The 22,384-nt window shown below is 29.7% G+C and overlaps 1 protein-coding gene across 2 annotated transcripts in view; it reads left to right on the top strand.

Annotated features, from left to right (window-relative positions):
* The window catches only part of LOC145329099 (uncharacterized), a 264,242-nt gene that overhangs the window by 224,677 nt on the left and 17,181 nt on the right, over window positions 1-22,384 (top strand). For both annotated transcript variants that reach the window (XM_080173132.1, XM_080173133.1), the window contains 3 exons: window positions 518-1,203; window positions 1,404-1,489; window positions 1,859-1,934. In XM_080173132.1, the coding sequence (XP_080029258.1) occupies window positions 518-1,203; window positions 1,404-1,489; window positions 1,859-1,934 (848 nt within the window). The remainder of the gene's footprint in view (window positions 1-517; window positions 1,204-1,403; window positions 1,490-1,858; window positions 1,935-22,384) is intronic.

Raw genomic sequence — 22,384 nt, 5'->3', positions numbered from 1 at the left:
AGGTAAATAGATAGATAGATAGATAGACAGACAGAGCTAATTCTGAGGGTCCTGGGGGAATTATACATTCTGTTCAGATACTTACAGGTAAATAGATAGACAGATAGATAGACAGACAGAGCTAATTCTGAGGGACCTGGGGGAATTATACATTCTGTTCAGATACTTACAGGTAAATATATAGATAGATAGATAGACAGACAGACAGAGCTAATTCTGAGGGTCCTGGGGGAATTATACATTCTGTTCAGATACTTACAGGTAAATAGATATATAGATAGGTAATTGCATACAAACATGCATACATACATACAGGCAGCTAGATAGGCAGGGAAAATAGAATAATTAAAAGGTAGATGGATACAGATTTAAGTGTATCCATCTACCCGGGCTAAAAGATAATTAATTAATTAGATAGATAGATAGTTTAAAGACAGACATATGAAAGACAAACAAACAGACAGACAGACAAAGAAACATAACAATAAAACTATCAATTGTTATTTTTTTTTAATAGGAGGTGACTCTGGTAAAGATGGAACGGCTGAAAGTGCTCGAATCCTGTCGCAAAGCGAGTCCAACCTGCGCAATACCATTGGCGATGGATCCGTTAACATCGAAATCCGCCAGCAAGACTACAACAGACAGATTGGCGGTGCCAAATCCGCTGATATGCTCAACCGCCTGGCTGCTTCAACATCGCATTTACACCCGACACGCAACATGTACCGGCCGCACGGCGGTATGAATCCCAGCGTTAGCGTTGTCAACCTAAGATCTGACAGCAGTTCGCCGATAGCCGGCGGTCGGCTGATGCCCGGCGGCAGTGTGGATGAGGTAAATCGGCGGGGAACGTTGACGCCGGAAGGAAGATACTTTCAGAATCGTATTGTCGGGCCGCCCAATCTAGCCATCGGCGGTCGTAACGGCAACTCAACCGCCAATTTATCGGCCATAACGGCGCCCCAGCTGAAACGAGTGCTGTCCAACGAAATGCTGGCGCCGAAATCACGATCTGTCGAAAATCTATACGCCGAAGGCAGAATGCGAAGTAGCAACAGTGAGATCAGTCTGCAACCAAGGGCTTTGTATCCCGCCGATTCCGCCGGACACGGCGGTGTTAGTAGTGGTCATCATACTAACCCAAGAATGAAGGGGACAAAGTCAGAACAGGTTTTAACGAAGATTGGTAAATTGGAAAAGGTAAGAATTATTTTTTCTTGAATATAAAAGACAGACAAAAAAAGCATAATAAGGCCGTAAAAATTTTACGATCTTTTTATTATAGTAAGTAAAATAAGACAAAAATAAAATGAATTTATATTAGTTTCAAGTCTTTACAATTTTACATAGGTACAGATATTTCATAAATTTTTGGAAGATTCAAAATATTTTTTTCTCAGGTTCGCCTATCTGAATCCGTAGTTTCAATGCCAGCAGAACTAGCCAAGAACCAACAACGTCTGGTAGTTAAGCCCAACAGAGAAAGGTAGTTTTATTTGTAGTTTTGTACAAAATATGATTTTTTGTTGCTTAAACTAAAAGAACATACTATCTAGGTATATTTGTTCGTCTGCAAATAAAGGGACAATTAGCTATTTTTCTATTTAAAAAGCCTAAGTTTTCATACTAAAGCAAAAGAATAGAGGGGTCACCATCTGTGTGTAAATACCAACGGTGTGTGTGGGGGCCCTGTGTCGACTTTCTTTGAATATCAGCTATAGCGTCAGAAATATAAACACAGCCAAGTTGTCACAAAAAAAACAGAAAGCAATTTGCTAGCAGACGAAAAAGGTCCCCATCACTTGGGCCAGGTAGTTGTCTGGGTTATACATCTATACTTAATTTTTTGTTTTAGATTCCGTCAGATTCTGTCAACTAGCTCCGTCCTAGAACTTCAGAGACAGCTCCTCACCTCCGTTATGGAGAATGAGGTAGGGCCAAGTTTTTTTTAATTCGAGGATTTTTGAATTTATGTTTTTAAGGATTCAGAATTCAATTTGAAACATTTTGTCAGTGGAAACCAGGGATCTAATTGTATAAGACAATGGCCGATAAATTGATGTACATCCCCAATGATGATACCCAGTATTACCCCTTCTATAGATTACAATTAGTGGTTGAAACGTTTAGACACTCAACTTAATGGACATACCTATCAAAACTCAAGTCCTAAGTTTGTAAAGCTAATGAATAAGAAAACATTATTAGAAAACTTTAGTGACTAGTGTAGTAATGTCCACTCCCTCCCTGAGGCAAACCATTGGAAGAATATTTTAGAAGCAGGTTTAATTGATTTATTGAAATCAAGTGTCCATAAATTTAAAAGATTTCTTGTTTGAGCCATTTTCAAATGCCTTGCATAACTTAACGACCCTAACGGTCAAATAGGAAGGTATCGTATATAAACCTAGACTCAAAATATATGTATATTATGGCAAACATACCTCTCTCAATTTAGTTATCTAAATTTTGTTGATTGAAAATAAATAAAAAGGGATTGTGTACTTAAAATTGACAACATTTTTGTTATCACCAATCTTGATGTTAATGTTAGCTTTCGGAAGCTATAAATCAATCTTCAATTAATGAAAGCTTTCATCAAATTAATAGATTTTTTGTCTAATTTCTTATACCATGTATTTTTTAATTATTTAAGGAAAATTAATTTGGGAATTTTGTTAGAATTAATTAGTTCAAATATCCTTTTCCTTTTTCCTATTTTTATTTGTCTCTCTCACTTTCTCACTGTCTCTCTCTCTCTCTATCTATCTATCTCCATCTCTCTCACTCTCTATCTATCTTTCTATTCTATATATTTATTGATATATCTATCTATTTCTTTATTTTAAAACATTTCTTATATGTTAAACTTATTTTTACTGTATGATATTTTATTCTTCTTTACTTCTCAAAATTTTGCTAGCTCGTTATTGCTGCGCTATTTATAAACATAATTATCCTTGTTTCAATTTTCCCCTTAAAATGTAGTATTTGCAGGAAGGGAGGGGATATTGGACTGAAAATTATACTGGTTTCAAAAGTTTGTAAACCCATTATCTGAAAAACTTTTATTAAATCTTGCTTGGCGGACTTAAACTAGCAGGGTCTAAACTTTTCAACCAATAATTTCAATTCTACGTATGGGGTATTTTGTTTATTATCATTTGGGATATACATAAATTTTTTATCCATTGTTTTATCCCTTAAAATTCGTGAGCCTTTGTCAATGTCGACTCCCCTCCCCTCCAAACCAAAATTGTTTCTTGTCTGTTTTATTTTAATTTTTCCCCTTCGCCTGTCAATAAACAAATTTCTTTAGGGCTTTTCTTGTCTTATATTCTTTATGTACAATTCTCTAGGGGCTTTGTCTTAACCTTAAGGGGTTTCTCTTAATGAAGGGGGTTGGGTATATTAACCCCAAATTATTAAAGATTATTGGAGATTTTATTTTTGAGGTTAGATTTCTTTGATCAAGTAGCCTAAAACCAACCGAGAGCCAATTCTTGGACTGATTTTTAAAGCAGTTTACGAGATCATACTATACAAACACAAATTATTCTAATAGGGTAATTATTGAAGAAAAACGGTTTAATATCAAGTAATGTTGAAACAAATTATCAAATGACCTTTAAAACATATCTAAACTTTTAAAGATATATTTCTTTAAAAAGAAAACTCTTTTTAAGTATTCCTTCAAAACCATCAAAAAAATACATTTTTATTAGCGAAGGAATTGTCCTCTTTATTCCTCTTTATTACTTCCATTTTAAAATGTGTTTGATAAAATAACTTTTCTACTTAATTCTAGAAACGTTTACTTACTCTGTGACAAAGCGAAGCTTGATTAATACTTAATAATTCAAGGATAGAAATATTTATTATGAAAAAAAATGTGTTTTGACGATAAATTTAAGTACAGCTTCAATGATGATAAACAAAATGACCCCTTCAATTGTACAGTTTGAACATTACTAGTTTGAACCTATCAATCAAGATTTTACAAAAGTAACCAAAGTTTTTATTATAAATCTTTGGGTACCAATTTATCTTACAGTCTCATGTCCCTCTCCTGTGCAACTGTACACAATAAATTAATTTTACTTCAACATGACATTTATCTGTTATGTAGAGTGTCAACACAAACTGTCAAGTTTTGCTTTGAAATAGCTAATAAGTTAGGGTGAACTGTTAGATTCAAATGAATCTGTAATAAATTGCAACTATACTGTAGATTATGACAATAAGTTTGATTTTATAGATAGTTATATACAATGCAAGAATCGTTTTTATTGCATCGTATTATAGGTAGACAATTTTCCATGGATAGTAAAAAAAAATTTCATTATGGCTCAGAACCTGATCCAGTGGTTTTGAAGCCATACTGGAAAATGTATTTTGCTATTACTAAATTTTACAAATTGTATGTAAGTTACTGAGCTTAAAAGTTCATCAAAAGCTGGTATTCTTAAAGTTATTTGAAACACGGTTTCACAATAGATTCATTATTCTGTAATGACTGATTTCGTTGTATGATTTTGATTGCAACAATAAAATCCGCTAAAAAGTTTGCAATTTTGCTAGGCTAAACAAACTATACATCAAAAATACAAAAGAAAATTTAATGTTATAATGCTTTAAAAAACAACATTGTTCATCTTTTAATAGCTATCTTTTACAATTTTAAAGTTTCTTTAAAAAATTAGGCTTATTTTGTTGATATTTACGTGTATATTTCGTACTATAAATAATTATTTTTGATAATTAGTCATACTCGAGAAAATCTTCTAATTTTTATTAATAATATTACATAATGGTAAGTGTACAAAACTACATTAATCAAAAAATCTGTCAAAACTGGTGAAAAGGAATTTTGCTAAATATTTTGGTGACGTCAAAATAAGTCTAATTTTCTTTTTTCTTAGTATTGGTATTCATATTAAACAGCAAAAAATATCTATAAATAAATATGTATGTAGCTAATTTTTCAAAGAAACTTACACAACAAAAGATGATGAAGCTTGCAGTAAGATTCCAGATAGAGAGGGGACAATGGGCTGTTTATTACACTAGTCCCTAAAATCTTGTAATAACGTTTTCTTATTCGTTAGCTTAATAACTTTGGGGACTATAGTGAATATTGACTAGTTGGCTCATTAGGTTGAGTATTTATTTATTTCTGCTTTGTATGTTGATCTAATTATCTGCTAAACCAAATAATTTTCTCTGTATTACTGTATAAACATTGAATTTCTTACCTGAAGTTGTTACATAAGAGTTTCCTGTGTGTTTATATGTATACCCACGGAGGTAGGGAGCAATGCTGGTTTTAAAAATGCTGATCATTTATCTCTCATTGTCTTTCCCTACCACCTTTCAAACATTTTTTTGCGAAAAAGATCATTTAATTTCTTTGGATTTTTAAAAATCATATTTGTTAGATACCGAGATACTAAATTCACTTTAAATTTTAGCAAGTTTTTTTTTCTGCCTTTGATCTAGGGGAAAGAAATAGTTGTAGATTACTTTACCTCCTTGTGTTTTGTGAGTAGTTGTCCATGTCTGTCTTAGATCTTTCTTTTAAAACTTTTTTGCGTATTTAAAGGATCTGAAGATTTAAATGTAGCAAAAACTCGGTGTTTTTTTTCTATATGAATAAAGAGTTGTCAAAGACTATGATAATTATTATTAAAAGCTAACATTTCATACAAACTTTTACCATCACCTCTCGTGGCGAAGGGTTACAACTTTTTTGGAATATTTATAACCACCCTCTCAAGAGAAATTGCCCTTAAAAATAATGCCATCTCCCTTTAAAAAAGTATTTTATTTTTAAAGATCTTTATTGATAGTCAGGGCCACCCTTCACTTCAATTGCTCAAAGAGGACTCTAGGGGCGTAGCCTCTAGTTTAAAAGAAAACAAAAGTAACTTTTTAGCTGTAAACAAAATCTGTATATGTAGACAGCCTAACTATAGGTTTGTGTATATAACCCTTCGTTTTCTTATATAGCCCACGATTTCCCCTTCCTGTTACATAAACAGATTGTCTAACAATAAAACAAAATTTCATTAATAATTTGCAAAATAAAGGACGATTATGACTTTTAGAAAAGAAAAAAAATTTTACATAACAGAGAAGTATAAAACAGTAAAAATAAGGAAATAAATGACAATGCTTTCTGATCATTTTTATGGCTTTGGGGTACCCAAAAATATAGGTACCCAAAAAGTTTGTCGGTCATGCCTAAATTTAAAAAACAAAAACCCTGTTATTTCAGTTAAAAACGGCATCAGTTTTCATGAAAACTATTGTTGTTTTTATTTCATTTCGTATGAACACACCCCCATATATAAAAAATGAACAAGCTTTGACACTTGGAACAGGGGGCTTTTAATCATCCACTTGCGCTTTATTTTAGGGCAATTAAAATTGGTTCAGTGTTGTTTTGAAATTTTATATACAAATGGTATTAAAATAGTGAGCATCTAGGGGCTATGTATTCAAACATGTAAGAATGAAATAGAAAAATAGCTGAAAAGCATAATATGGTTTAAATCTAGAAATAAAATAGCCTAAACTTTTTCGAGACCTACTTTAAGCTTCCCTAAAAAGGAAAACTTTCAGTAATTAAAATCTTAAGTTTCAGGCCAAAGTTAATCATATCACTTATATCATAAGTTATATCAAAACGAATATTATTTATGTCTGTTTTGTGTTTAGGCTAGCACACTTTAGATAGATATATCTTAAACTATATTGTATCTTTATTTAAACTTCAATTAATGAATATCTATCCAATCTAAAGTAAGCTAGACATAAACATGGAAGATAGAGATAGATAGGTGTGTAACGTATCTAACTATCTAACTCTGATATTAATGCAAGTAGCATGAAAACCCAAGTCCATAGGTCATATAGTTCAATACAGATACATCAGGGCCTCCAAATTTTAAAGATTTCTGCAAAAAATAAATCCATGGTTGAAATAAATAAAAAGGCCTCTAAAGTAGTGGCCAATTAAAAGTTTATTTCAAGCTATCAAACTTTTAAAAATTGCCTATTTTAGCTATTTTTTTAAGTTTTTGCTTAGCTTAAACTAAAAAGAATATTATTTCTTGTCGCTTTAAGAGATAGAAAGCGAAGAGAATGTTAGCAATATTCTTTTTCTGTTAATTCTATTAATTTATTTTAAAAATGCGCCAAAAAGTATTTGAAATGGCAGCCATGTTTAAATTTTGAGTGAGGCACATTGAGCTAGTGAAATTTTGTTTCCTATCTTTCTATCATCACAGAGTAGTATGAGTGACAACCTTTTAAAAATATATCCAACATTTTACAATTTGATAAATTTTATATTTTGACTACAGCATTTTTATATAAGTAGCTGGATGTCTATCTGTATGTCCCTATGCCAGCAAAGATATCGTAAACGAATCGAATGGACTTTCATGGACGTTCTACATTCTATGGTTTAGTGAAGGCATGTTTTTGGCTATTAGGGGTGAGATATGACTTCCCCCGTGGTTCTAAAATTAACATCCCAATCCCCTTACTTGTAAAAATTACAGAAAGTAAATTTAATTATTTACCCATTGCTCTAACCCTCCAATGCTACAAAATATTATCATTTTTTTTTAAATTGAGATATTTACAAAAATTTAATTTCCATCGCTTTTTAGAATGAACTTTTAAATTGGAATAATAGGCACGTGAAAATTAAGGGGTATGATGAGTAAAAAAATACAATTATAGGAAAATTGGGTTAGAGGGGGAGTATTCATCTCCCCCCCTCCCCCCAGAGGGTTGGGTGTGGGTATAATGGGTTGGCCGTGAAATTTTCTAAGCCAAGGTGGCAGGTGTCCATGAAAAACCACCGAAAGGATATGCGGAAAGTATGACGTCATAAAAATAAGTCTATTGTCCATCTCTTTTTTAGGGGTGTCATTTCCCACTTATACTCTTATCTTTAGGCGATTTTTTATGACGTCACACATGCCACATTACGCATATCCGCCGCTAAACTCCTACTTTTTAAGAAATGTCTGAGATAACTAATTTTATGGAAAAATCTTTTATACTTATGATTTTAAAAAGTTTTTAAAAGAAATTTTTTCCAACTTTATTACATGAAAAAATGTGGAAAATTTTGCTGTTTTTAATGAACGTGCCCTAAATTTTTGTAAAAGACAGGAAGATCACCTATAATTGTTTCAACGCCACCTATGGTGTCTAAACGATACAGCATGAAAAAAAAAACTTTTTGAAACCTAAGCCGATAAGGCACAAAGTTAGAGCGTAAATTGTAATATGTTCAGTTCATGTTAAGCAATTTACATGTTAAGTAATTTTTACAACAGATCATCAACAAATGTTTGTGAGTTTTTTCTAAGCTTTTTATTTATGTTGTAAATCATATTTACACTATATTTTACAGAATGTTAAAGCACCTATAATTCCCGAAATCTATTTCCCTTTTTAGCGACATAATTTTCATTTTTTTTCTAGTTATACCTTTCTTTAAGATTCTAAAAGTCGAACCCTAGATTTCAATTATATTATCAAAATTGTAAGGGTACAATATACTAAACAATTTCTTTTTGGTATTTTGAGTTTACTAAATGAACATTTAGTAATATAAACGTTTTGGAATTATTTATGTAAGTTACGTTTTTTAACTTATAGTCTTAATAATCTTTTATAAATATTTTTTTGAAGCCAGTTCAAAACATTATCAAATATTATGTCTTTACTGACGTGCTCAGATTTTGTTCTAAAGTCGTACCTTAATTGTAAAAAAGCTTTGCATTATTAATAACTAGCGGCTACGCCCCCTAGAAGCCTCTAGGGGCACTTAAGGTAGGAGGGGGAAAAGTCGACCTCATCCTATTTTAAATTTAAGTTTCAAAAGAGTAAAAAAATATTTTTTTGGGGAGGAAGGGGTTGAAGACAACCTCTCCACAAATAGTTTCAAACCTTTCCAGGACCTATAAGAAGCTTCACTGTAAATGAGAACAATATCGGTTCAGCGGTTAGCGAGATCCTTCGGGACAGACAAAAACGCTTACTACTTTATATAATAGGATAGTATTGAAAACTAGCATGTGTATATTGTGTATAGACTTTCATACCCTAAAATTATTTCCATTAGTAACGCAGCTGCAATATAATACAACTACTTTTATTTTTTATATTAAATGGTTATTCGCCCCCCCCCAATTATGCTAAACAAAATTACATCTCCAATAGATAAAACTATCGGCCGTAAAAGTTTGAACACCTTTAGCAAGTAACAACCAATAAAGATTTATATGTTCCCTCCCGCTCTAATAGTAAATACTTTTTCAAAAAACATAAAAATTCTCAAATAATATGCATGCTGTTTTCCTTGTTTTGATATGAAACTTATTTAACAAACTTCAAAGCATTTAATTACTTAAGACAGATGCAATATGAATATAAAATTATCTTCTGATTAGTTTATTAATTTTTTTATTATTTAGGATAGTTTTAATTTAAAGAGTCATAGTTTGTCTCTATATGTTTCTACGTTTTTTTTTGGGGGGGGGGGGGGGTTCAAACAACTCCCTCTGAACCCTCAGTATCGCCTCTAGTTTCTGCACTGTTAAGCTTAAACAAATAAATTAACCTTACTGCCATACTTCTTAATGACCATTGATTAGGCGTTGCTACAAAAGGCATAATTACATAAGTCCTAAATTAAAAAAAAAAACTAATTTCAAAAGACTTATAATACAAAAGACCTCATGCTTTAAAATACCTAATGCTACAAAAGACCTAATGCTAAAAGGACCTCATGCTACAAAAGAGCTAATGCTACAAAAGACCTTATGCTTTAAAAGACTTCATGCTACAAAAGACCTAATGCTACAAAAGACCTACATTACAAAAGACCTAAATTACAAAAGACCTAATTTCAAAAGACTTATATTACAATAGACCTCATTCTTTAAAATACCTAATGCTACAAAAGACCTCATGCTACAAACGACCTAATTCTACAAAGGACCTCATGCTACAAAAGATCTAATGCTACAAAAGACCTCATGCTTTAAAAGACCTAATTCTACATGCTTTAAAAGACCTCATGCTTCAAGAAACCTCATGCTACAAAAGATCTAATGCTACAAAAGACCTAAATTACAAAAGACCTAATTTCAAAAGACAAAAGACCTCATGCTTTAAAATAACTAATCCAACAAAAGACCTCATGCTACAAAAGACCTAATGCTACAAAAGACCTAAATTAAGACCAAATGCAATGGATTCAATATTTCTTCATTGTTTTATTGTAATTTTTTTTCTTTCAGCATGTAATTTTTTGGATGAAAGATTGGTTAAAAATTAATTAATCCAACAGTGTCCCCTGCCTCCCCAAATTATTGAATAACAAATTAAGTTTAGAAGTCTTTGTCAGTATAAATATGACAAAGTAGTTAGCGGTAATTTTAATTATCGGGGAGGCGTAATAAGTATTCTAATATCTTTTTTTTATAACTTTAAATACAAAGTTGCGTTAATTTTGCATTGTAATATTGTATTTGGATATAGCATAACTTTTTGAAAGTAGCAGTTCGATAATATGTCAATCATGGCTTCTTTTATGAAGTACCTCATAGTCGACATAAAACTTATTTTAAGATAAAAAAATGATTCCAATTGTTTTTGCGGATTTTTGTCGCTGGGGGATTTTTATGATGAATATTATGTTTATGTAAAATGTTGAAGGCCGAAATTAATCAGCTATGACAAATATTTCTCAAAGGCAGGGAGTATGTACACAAATCAAGAGATAGGGTAATGGAAGATTATTTATTCTTCTAAATTTTTAAGTTTTAAGCATTTATTCAACAGTATCTTCTCAGTAATGTGTGATGGTCTTGTCTGGCTTAAAGTATAGTAAATTTTCTAGTAATTTTTCATGTTAAGCTTCTATTTAGTGGACGATATTTTTAAATTTTACTGGAACACCCCTTTATCCTTTATTAATTCTCAAGCGAGGGAGGGTGAGACATTTTAATAGCATGTAATTTAATTATGTAAATTGTTACAATTTGTTTACAAGTTTTAAGAGATTTGATTTTATATAAACAAAACTGGTTTCAATCTTATAATTGTACATTTTTATATCCGCGGAAAGTTGCTTATCATACGAAGCGATAAATAATGTATTGTTTAATAATAATTTATTCTTTGATATCTTTAGGTCAGTTCTAAAGATCTTAAAGACTTAAAAATCACACCACTGCTTAAAAGCCAAAGGATAGGTTAATATAGGAGTTTCTAAATTTTAAAGAAACCACCTTTTGGTCTGTCAGATTTTTAGGACACTCCTTGAAAAAAATTAAGAAAAATACTTAAATATTCAAAAAATGCATTGCATATTATTATCAGAGGATCAATACTGGGCCATAGGGTTTTGTTCTTTTGGCTAACACAGCAAATTATGAAATAATACATTAATCAAATAGGATAAAAATTAATTACACCATATTTTTTTTGTACCAAATTTCGCTTTTTTTATAGTCATTAAATAATAGAAATATTTTTTGGTTGTTTTTCCAAAATGTACACAATTTTAGGACCTAACTTGATCATTTTATTATGATTAACTTAACTGAACAGGGAAAAACAGAAAAAATTACACAAATTAACATTTTTATCTCATTTTCATAACAACCTTTGTTTTAAAGCAGTCATTTTTTTGTTTCTCAGTTGTATTGAAAATATTATTGATTCAATTTCATACATTTTTGTGATTTAAGGCCAAAACATTTTTGATTAAATTTTTAAAAAAGTTTAGGCATAAAATGAACCTCAACCTGTTTTGTTAGCAATTTAATTAAATTATATTTACGGAAATTAAGCATTGTTAACAAAAAATATTTCAATGAAACAATTAAAACAATAATAATTTATAGTTTTGAGTTTCTGCTATTATTCGAGAAGTTTTATACATACATAAAACCGGTTTCAAGAGTTTAATCTACCCTGTCAGTACAGTAGATTTACTAGTGACTAGAAATCCAACAATCTAATGTTATATTTGCCGACTTGGGGACTAAAGAAATGAACCCCAGTCTTGTCACAAACCAATTTCCGTTCCAAGAAATTATAAAACTTCTTCGTTCTTTGGAATGGCTTTCCTTTTAATTTTTACACATTTTTTTCTCGTATTTTAACACTTAATATTCAAAAGTACGTCTGTCTTAACTGAATATTTAGCATCAAGTTACATTTAAATGAAAGAACCGTCTGATTTTTTGAAAACTTACCTAGTAAATGCAAATAGTCTGGAGTAGCCAAGACCAAACTGAGACCAAAGAAAATCTTGTCTTTTAAGAAATTTTACGTCTCTACAATTTTATGTAGGTCCTTTATTGCTAGTTCTCAAGATAACAAACTTGGGCTTTGCTGTTATGTTTTTTCATTGTTTAATTGATCCAAATTGTTTTTAAAAAATCAAAAAATGTATAAAAAATGTAAAAAAAGTACCATTTCTGTAGCTTCTGTTTAAGACTATTTTTTTGGAAAAGTTTTGCACAACCCAATCAACATTATTTAAACGTACCCAAGGTTCTTTCTAGCCAACAAATTATATTAAAACGCAAGTATTATCCTATTATATAAAGTAGTAAGCGTTTTTTTCTGCTCCAAAGGATCTCGCTAACCGCTGAACCGATATTGTTCTCTTTTACAGTGTAGCTTCTTATAGGTCCTGGAAAGGTTTTAAATTATTTTTGGGGAGTGTGTCTTCACCCCCATCCCCCCCCCAAAAAATATTTTTCTTACTCTTTTGAAACTTTTGAAAATTTAAAATGGGGATGAGGTCGACTTTTCACCCTCCTACTTTAAGTGCCCTTAGATGCTTCTAGGGGCGTAGCCGCTAGTATATCTATATTCCAATGTTCCCTCTTTACCTAATAGTAATTTTTAAAAAAAAACTTTTAAGACAACAACAAGGAAACAGATATAATAATGATCCAGTTGATCCAGTTAAATTTCTCAAACGTGATAATTAATGCGTTTCTTAATGATTGTAATTCTATAGTTCTATCATCTTTCATATAAATTATCACAATAATAATACAATTAAACAATGGAGAAAAATTAAACATTAGTTAAAATTGACTCTCTTAAATAGAGTTTTGTTGCTTTAGACAAGAATAGTTATCTTATATTTTTTTATTTTAATATTCGTGGAAAATTGTCTGTAATTCGATGCTATACATGTTTTTTTCAATATTAATCGGTTTCGAAGCCATACTGGAAGACAGTTCTAGAATTTAATCAGAAAGTTTTGTTGTAAGGCCAAAAAAATCAAGGAAAATTGAATTAAAAGCCCTATTAACGAGAAAGCAACACTCAGTTTTTCTGGAAAACTCCCTTTTATCTCTTTAGTAATATATGGGACATTTCAATCGACAAAATTTGACAAATACTCTATTGTAAGACCTTCTTATTGTCAAGTAAAGTTATTTAGAGCTTTTATAGAAAGCAAAATTGCTTCGGGCTAATATAGGTATAACCAAGGATCTTGTACCATAGGTTCATAAGTTTACGTCTGTTTAGGAACAATAAGAACTAATTTTTAAACAGCATAGTCTATAGACTCCTTAAAATTTCGAAGCTAATTTAAACATCCTAGGTTTTAAGCAATTTTGCTTGCATCGAATTTTTGTTCAGACTTTCATCCATCTATGTTTTCCATTTTGGCTTTATGGATGTTCTTGTTTTTAAAACTTTACAATAGGTGAACTTATTTCTAATATTAGGTATTTAAACCTTGTAAGAAATATATTTTTGGCTGGCAATCTTAAACCATATTTATCAATGTTTCCTTGTATCTTTTTCAATAACGTAGCTACTCTATTATTAACATTGTCCGTTCGTCTGACTGTAACGCAATGAAAGAATTGTGATTTTTTATTCCCTATACCAATGAGAATCCAGTAAATAATTCACTTGGTCTATCAGTCATGCTCTAAAATATAAACATTAGAACACATTTCAAAGATCTTTAAATTATTAAATTTTTACATAATTAAAGAGATAATAAAAGAAAGTAGTTTTTATTCCTTATCTTTTTACATCTCGCAAAATTTTTTGTCTCTCCCTTCTTTCTTTCTTTCACTGTCTATTTTTCATGGTTTGGTTTCTATTTGAATGAATGTAGATATAGGTTTCTAAAGATGTTTAATAAAGTGCTGTTACAGTAAAATATTTAATTGAAATTCCCCGTGTTTATGATGTTATATTGTTATTATATATGACTATATGGAACCTACATTATGAAAGGACCGGATGTTAAGAAGTAGATCAATTAAAATTATTATTTTCTTACCAAGATTTCTTACACTTAATTCAAGTTTTAAAACTGGCGCATTTTTTTAATGAAAAAAACAGTTAAAGAATCGAATTATTATAAAGTTTTTAAAATAAATCGCTCTTTAACCAAAAGAAATTGCCTTTTTTTTCTTTTTAATTGAAAAGAATATATAATTGTTTAAGTTTACGTTTACTTTCTTAAAGTAACATAGTTCAAAAACTAAAAATTAAAAAGACTTTATTAAAACTAAGATAATCTAAAAACAACAGCAATTTATTGCAGAAGTGTGCCTTTTTGACGGTTGTTAGTTCATTTTAATGCTCATGAATTTGGATAAAGATTCCTAAATTATTTTAAGGATATTTTAAAGTTTTAAAAACGTTTTATTAGGGTAAAGAAAAAGTTTTTTTCACCCTAAACTCTTTTATTTAACAGGTTTTGAAAGAAAAAAAAATAAAGCTTTTATATTTTTATGATTCTTTGTTTCTTTTTGTGTGCTTATAATTTGTTTATAATTGTTTCTTTCCTTTTGTCATTTAAAGCACAATTCATTACTCTTAAGGACAGAGAAAAGTTATAATAAAATATATTTTAAATTTTATTGCAAAAAAAAGTGAAAATTTTGTCCATCATTTTTTTTTGTACCTTTGATTTAAATCTCCAGTATTTTTTAAACTGATAACTTTGTAAAAATTTGACGAAATAAAATGATTTAAGGCATCAAACAAAAGTAGTCATGGCTGAGTTTACAGTGTAATTTTTTATGTAGAAAATATGTTATAAAACAAAATCATTACTAAAGTCTTACATATGTTGTTATTATAACAACATTAAAGTTATCTTTTTACAGCTATTTGCAATTCTTTTTTAAAATATAAGAACAGCCCTTCATTTTATCCTAATAATCTAAATAACCTTGCTAATAATAAAGTGTGTTGATAGTAACGTAGCTGCTCTATAGATCTATGTCCTACACTTTAGTTTAAATACTAAAAAAATGCAAAAAAGACATACTTACATCCCAATACTTTAGAATACAGAAAATGATGGAGTCAATTTAAAACTAATAAAGCAGCATTTTGTCAAATATTTGCTTGACTTTTTGTGGATGTTGTCATCCTTGTTTGTTCATTTAACACCTTCAAAACTGTAGTTTAATTTTAATGAATCTTTATATTATCTTTTTAATAGTGGTGACAAAAATAATCCATTAAAATTATCTTAAATTTAAAATATAATTGCTTTGTTATCTGTCTATCTGAGCTATTAGTCTTCTACAAATATTTTTTGAAGTACTCTGTTACTTTCATTTTTCTATCTTTCTTTTTGATACAAGGTAATAATCTATCCATGGCTTAATCTATCAATCTAACTAAGAAGTTCATCTAATTTATATACATCTATTATAATCTATACAACTCTTTTTTTGGTCATCTATCCATCAATTCATTTGTGTAGTTATCCTTTATTCGACTTATTAATCCATGTATGTTTTATCAATCCAGCTTGCTTTCAATCTATCCATCTAACTAAGAAATTCAACAAATTAATTTTTGTCATCTTTCCATCCTTTAATTTATGTATGTATATATACAGCGACTTATCTATCTTTCTATCTGTCTTTCTTTTTATCTATCTTTTTATTCATCTATCTGTTTATCTGTCCAACGACTTTTCAATCCATATAGCTATGTTAATATTATAGATTTTGTCATAGATTTTATCAAATGTTATCAATCAAATTAAAGCAGTGTATCTAAATACATATTACATCCATCTATCATAAATATATATCTACCTATCCATCTATCTGTGTATAAATGCAGTGTATCTGAGTGTACCTCTCTGTCAACCGCATCTATCCATTCATCTGCCTATCTATCCATCTATCCATCTATCTATCTATCCATCTATCTATCTCTGTATGTATTGAATGTAGTGTATCAGAGGTGTATCTCTCTGCCCACCGCATGGTATCATTAAGTATGGGAAAATAAATTAAAACTTTGTATTCTCTTCCTTATTTCTTGTATGTAACTTTGACAGAGTGTTCAATAAAAAGGTATTTTAGAACTTTTAACTTTAAAAATTGCCCTTTCAAAAGAATCAAAAGACTCTGTATTTGAAAAGTATGGAAGAGTAGAAAAATAGCCTAAAACCAAGGGCCTAAATGAAGCTTTGCTTAAATGAAGAACTCAATAAGTTCAGTAGTTAAGTTATCACAATTTTAAGCTAAAGATAAAAAAAACTTACTACTTTAAGTAATGAAACATCCAAGAATGGACAGTCAATGTTATTATTTCAATTATCAATAAAATTTAGTTCTAATTTTACATAAAAACTACTTAAATCATGTTATTACAGAACTTTTTTTGGGACACACTATAGCTATATATATCTGGTCAATTTAAACATTTTAATTCCATAATAATATTATTATAAAATTAAAATTTATATAATGTTTAATAAAAACTTTAAATTTAGATTATTAGAGTTAAAAAATTCCTTTAAACAAGTGTTTAGAAACTTAATAGATGGTTAAATTTAAATCATATGCATAATTATAAATTACATATTGATTGGTAATTTAAATAATTATCATTTATGTTGAAATTATAATTATTACAGCATACACATTTGGTGTAATTATTGAAAGGGATGGATTGGAAATAATTTTTAATTCAAATCTTTGGAAACTTTTAAAAATGTTTTAAGAACATGAATTAAGTTGATATGCTGTTAGTAATTTGAATTATAAAATTAAAGCCATGCTTATATGTTTTGCTAGATTTTACAGTCACACATGGTTTTCTATGGATATGGAACAATTTAGCAGATGTAATTTTATTAAACATACCTCTTTATGAGGCATTACATGCAAATTTAGATGGGTCAGTTTAGACTTCAAGACAAGCATGTTTTGTAAGTAATTTTAAACACTATTTTTAATAGAAAAAATCAAAGATAAAAAATGATCACAATAATTTAATGTAATAATCTACAGAAAAGCTTTTTTTCTAATTACCAAGTGATTTTTCAATCCATATAATTGTCAAAATCAATATTTTCTATCTGTTATCCATCTATCTATCTATCTATAATTGGTTGATATGAACCAACTCTCTTTTTTTCTAGCAGGCAGAAGCATAACTGAGTTATTGAGAGGGAAAGATATTCTGAAAAAACTAAAAGTAGAATAAGACTTATCATAATTAAGAAAAATTTAAATCCTCGGTTTAATTGGAGTTATTGTTTAGTAATAATTATGAAATATTCAATTTTCTATTTTAAGAAAATCATTAAATCAATATAAGCAAATATTTTTCTTACAATTTATCCCTTTTTCTGGGCTCAGCAGCGCAATATGGACAAAATTTCTCACAATTTCTCTTCAAAATTTTCCCCAGCTAACTTCCCCCCACCCCCTGTATGGCATAACCTATTCTTCCCCACCTGTATCTCACTCCCCTCTCTGATAACATTGGTCAGATGTTAATGTTTTGTGTAAGATTGTGTGTGTGTGTGTATGTGTGTGTGATTCTTATACATTGGATTCTTAGAGGCAGAAAAGAGTAGAAAACACCATAAAACCATATCAAGTTTAAAATGTAAAAATAATATGGCCTAAAACCACTTTTTGGCACTTACATGAAATGGTGAACTCAATCAGTTCAGTAATTATTGCAATCTTAAGCTACAGAAAAAATTGTACTACTTTATATAATAGGATAAGAACAATAGTGTAGACATAACAAATTTAATATCAGAAAATTTTAATTGCATCAAATTAGTATAGACTGGTAGCTTTTATCTAAATATCAAAATCACCAAATATCATACTACGTGTCCCTCTATCCCTGGAGTTAAGGAAGTCTTGTAGCTTCTAGCCAGTGGCTTTGGCGTACATACGACTTTAATTTACTTAAATGCATGGTTAGAAAAGTGTAGTGTTCATATAGCTGAGCAAATTTACTTTTGCATGCTGCGGTTTTTACTCTACAAATGTTATTTATTATTCGAAATAATTTGGAATGAGAACAAAAAAACATTTTTAGTAAAAGTCTTTTTTATGCTAATTTACATAACAAACAGAACTTGTCTTAATACAGTTTTTGAAAATATATTTTGTGTTTAGTATGGCCATAAGGGAACAGGGGGGGGGGGGGGGGTAGTAGGAAATAAAAAAGGGGAAGGGGGTGGGAATATTTTAACATATATGATTTTATTATGTTAATAAACATTATACATATGCATATAAACATTAAATATTACTGGATTTTAATATTTTACTTAAACATGGATAAATTTTGTAAAAAAAAAAAATGGGACTGAAATGATAATTATGTTTATAATGCAGTAATAATAAGCTGACAATATTTAGATTCAAAGTATTGAAAAGATTACACAAAATACTTTTATAAATATGAAAGTAAAAGCCAACTTTTAGCAGGTATTATCAACAAAACACATATTTTCTGTAGATCCTTTAATATAAAGATTTTTTTTATTTAAGGAATAAACAACTTACAAGGAAGTTTTAAGAATAGTTTTCCTTTCAGCTGAGCATATGCAATATTATGATTATGAGAATAATATTAAATTATTGTGTGTGTGTGTGTGTGTGTGTGTAGGTGTGTGTAAGTGTGTAGGCGTGTGTGTGTGTGTGTGTTTGTGTGTGTGTGTGTGTGTAATTGTATACAATGTCTTCCTAACCTACTTTTGATATTTTTTTACATGTTTAAAATCTAAAATTTGATATAAGTTTGGTAGATGAATCTAATAACCTTTTCAGGGTCTTTGATATCCCATTTGTGAAATTGATACAATAAAAAGTATTACAAAATATATATTTATAACTTTATTCAAAGTATCAGATTATTAAATGACAAGTGATTAAATAAATATGAAAATTTAACAATTTTAGATATTTGTTTTGAAACATGTAAGTTTTTTATTGGTCAAAACAGAATAATCGCTTAGTGGGGCAAAGTTGTTTTCGTGAAAAATCCACCAAAATCACATTAAAAATCTACAAAAATTAAACAAAATCATAGAAGGGTTATGAACATAAGATTTTATTTAATTTTTGTAGATTTTTTTATGTGATTTTGGAGGATTTTTCACAAAAACAATTTTTTAAAGAATTCACCTCTGGAAAGAGAAATCTTCTAAAATCCTCATAGGAAAATAATGATTTGAAACTATAAATGATTCCTTTATGCTTTAATCCTCTGTGAAAATATATTTTATATATAATTTTATTGTAGTTAACTTAAGTGGAATTGCATTTTAGTTTTAGTGTTCATTTTTAGGAAACAAAAGATTTGGTAATTTTAACCTTTAGGACACAAATCATTCCAATAAATCATGAAGCTTAACCAGTGAGAGAGGGGACAGTGGGTTGTTTATTCCTCTAGTCCCCAAAGTTTTATGATCTCATTTTCTTATTCGTTGATTTAACAACTTTGGAGACTTGGAGTAAAATTCGATAGTTTAATTCATTAAATTTAATGTTCAAACGTTTTAGTCACTGAATTTAATCTACAGAAGTGATTATTTTTGTGTATCATCATTGGGGCTGTACATCAATTTATCGGCCATTGTTTTATCCCTTTAGATCCTTGAGCTTAACAGTACAAAATAAGAGACATTTGCCAAAATGTAAACTTATCTTGCCTTTATTATTCCATAACAAGGATGATGATATCCCCAAAAGACTATATAATTGAATCTGTTGGAAAATTGCGCAAATACAGGATGTCTTTTATGGATGAATGTGCAATTTATGTTGCCTTATTGTTATAGGATTCACCATGATAACAATCAAGATAAAATGACAGCAAATGACGCAAAGATTGTGAGCTATGCTTTCTGATTGTACTAAAATTTTATAGGGTTCATGCTACAATTAGACGTTTCTGTTTCTGATGAACCTACATTAATTGAAGAAAAGCTTCTCCTTTGATAATCTCACATTGTTTTAAAGTTATTAACAGTTATTTATTGCTAAATTTTACATTTAAGAGCCAAATTTAAGTGTCTGATAGAGTCGTTTAAAGACAGGAAATGCACGGGTAATGCCGCGGGTTATTTCCAAACCTCAGCAGCAGACAATATGTATTTGCGTGTGTGTGTACGCGGCATTCTCGCGCATGGATAATGTTTTCATTATACCTGGATTTTGTAAAGCAAAAAGAATAAGGATAACATTATCCAAAGGCATTAAAGGAATAAACCTTCATTATTTACTTTTATCAAACAGAACATAAATGATGTGTTGACAATGTAACAAAAATTCTCAACATCTTTAAATAGGTATTTCATTGAAAAGTGTTATAAGTTTAAGTGTTTTTTATCTAATGAAGAGATAATCATTTTTTCTCCAGTTTAACAAATTAATTTTGATAACATTTTCTTAATGAAATCTAAATATAGGCAATACTTTTCATAAGCTAAACTAAAATTAGCTGAAAGAAACCCACACTGTTAAAGAGAAAGACAATTTAAAGCATTTTAAGAATGATATTGTCCAATATGTCCATGTTATCTATCTATCTATCCAGTTAACTATCCATCTATTAATAGTAGAGTGCTTGAAATCGCCTCTGGCTCAAGAAATAATAATAATTATCTAAAAGTCCCAGCTAATTGTAACGGTGTTCTAGTAAAACAACGAAAAACTTATTTTTGCTCTAAAAGCTTTAAAGAAAATGTATTTTAAATTCAATCTTGTTTGAAAAGAATGTTATGTATTATTTTTCTATGGTTAGGTAAATCTTTAGGTTACTGTACTAGGTTTTTATCTTTAGTTTTACTAACCTGCTCTTATAAGGCGATAGTAATTTTATTTTTCTATAATTGTATGGACATAATTTTACTCGTCACAAGAAGAGAGGGTAGATAAGGAAAAGAGGTGAAGGAAGTTGGTATTTGTCATTTCTCTCTCTCTCTCTCTCTCTCTCTCTCTCTCTCTCTCTCTCTCTCTCTCTCTCTCTCTCTCTCTCTCTCTCTCTCTCTCTCTCTCTCTCTCTCTCTCTCTCTCTCTCTCTCTCTCTCTCTCTCTCTCTCTCTCTCTCTCTCTCTCTCTCTCTCTCTCTCTCTCTCTCTCTCTCTCTCTCTCTCTCTCTCTCTCTCTCTCTCTCTCTATCTCTTTTTCTATCTCTCTCTTTGATAAATCCCTTTCTCCATAAAAAGCTTTCAAATTCTCTCTTTATCCATTGGTGAATCTATTTTTTCTAAAATACTTCTAATCTTGATCTATTTATCTATCTTTAATTGTCTTTCTCGTTTTGATTTCAATTTACCTCCATTTTTCCTCATAAAGAACTAACTAACATATGAAGAATTTTCAAACAAAACCAAAAAGAAAATTATAAACAGTTAATACACAAATTTAAATAACAATCAATCAAAAATTCATAATATTCATATTTTGTTTAAAATTTTAAGTTATTGTCTTTTAAATTATAAGATACTAGCGGCTGCGTCCCTAGTATCTAGGGATATTAGAAGGGACATGAAAGTGCAGAAAAATAACTTAAAACCTTACAACGACTTTTTTATAAAAATTAAACAGCCTAAAACCACCCTGGGACCTATAAGAAGCTTCACTCTAAAGGAGAACCATATCGGTTCAGCGGTTAGCGAGATCCTTCGCCACAGACAAAAAAAGCTTACTACTTTATATAATAGGATGGGAAAAATAAATGGATAAATAATAACATTTTTTTAAAGACATATTTTAACCAAAAAATAGATGATTTAAATTAAGCATCTTTGCCTACTAATATAAAAAGGTATGAGATTTCTAAAGAGCAACAATTTGAAAATATACCTTATTCAGACTTTTCATGGCTTTCAATCTTTTGGCTGATTGTTACAGGAATCCTTATGCAAAGTTTGGTGCCGATAGGATGATTCTAACCAGTCTGAATTAATTGTCAGAGTTATATCTTATGGATGGACAGACATATGGACATACCCCTATTGTAGAAAGAGTTTGCTTTGTAAAATATTCATCTAACAAGTGTCTGA

The sequence above is a fragment of the Acartia tonsa genome, chromosome 9, assembly GCF_053477335.1.
Source record: "Acartia tonsa isolate MP-2025a chromosome 9, ASM5347733v1, whole genome shotgun sequence".
NCBI lineage: Eukaryota > Metazoa > Arthropoda > Copepoda > Calanoida > Acartiidae > Acartia > Acartia tonsa.
The sequence above is the reverse complement of the archived record's forward strand: the minus strand, read 5'-3'. Positions and strand labels throughout refer to the sequence as shown.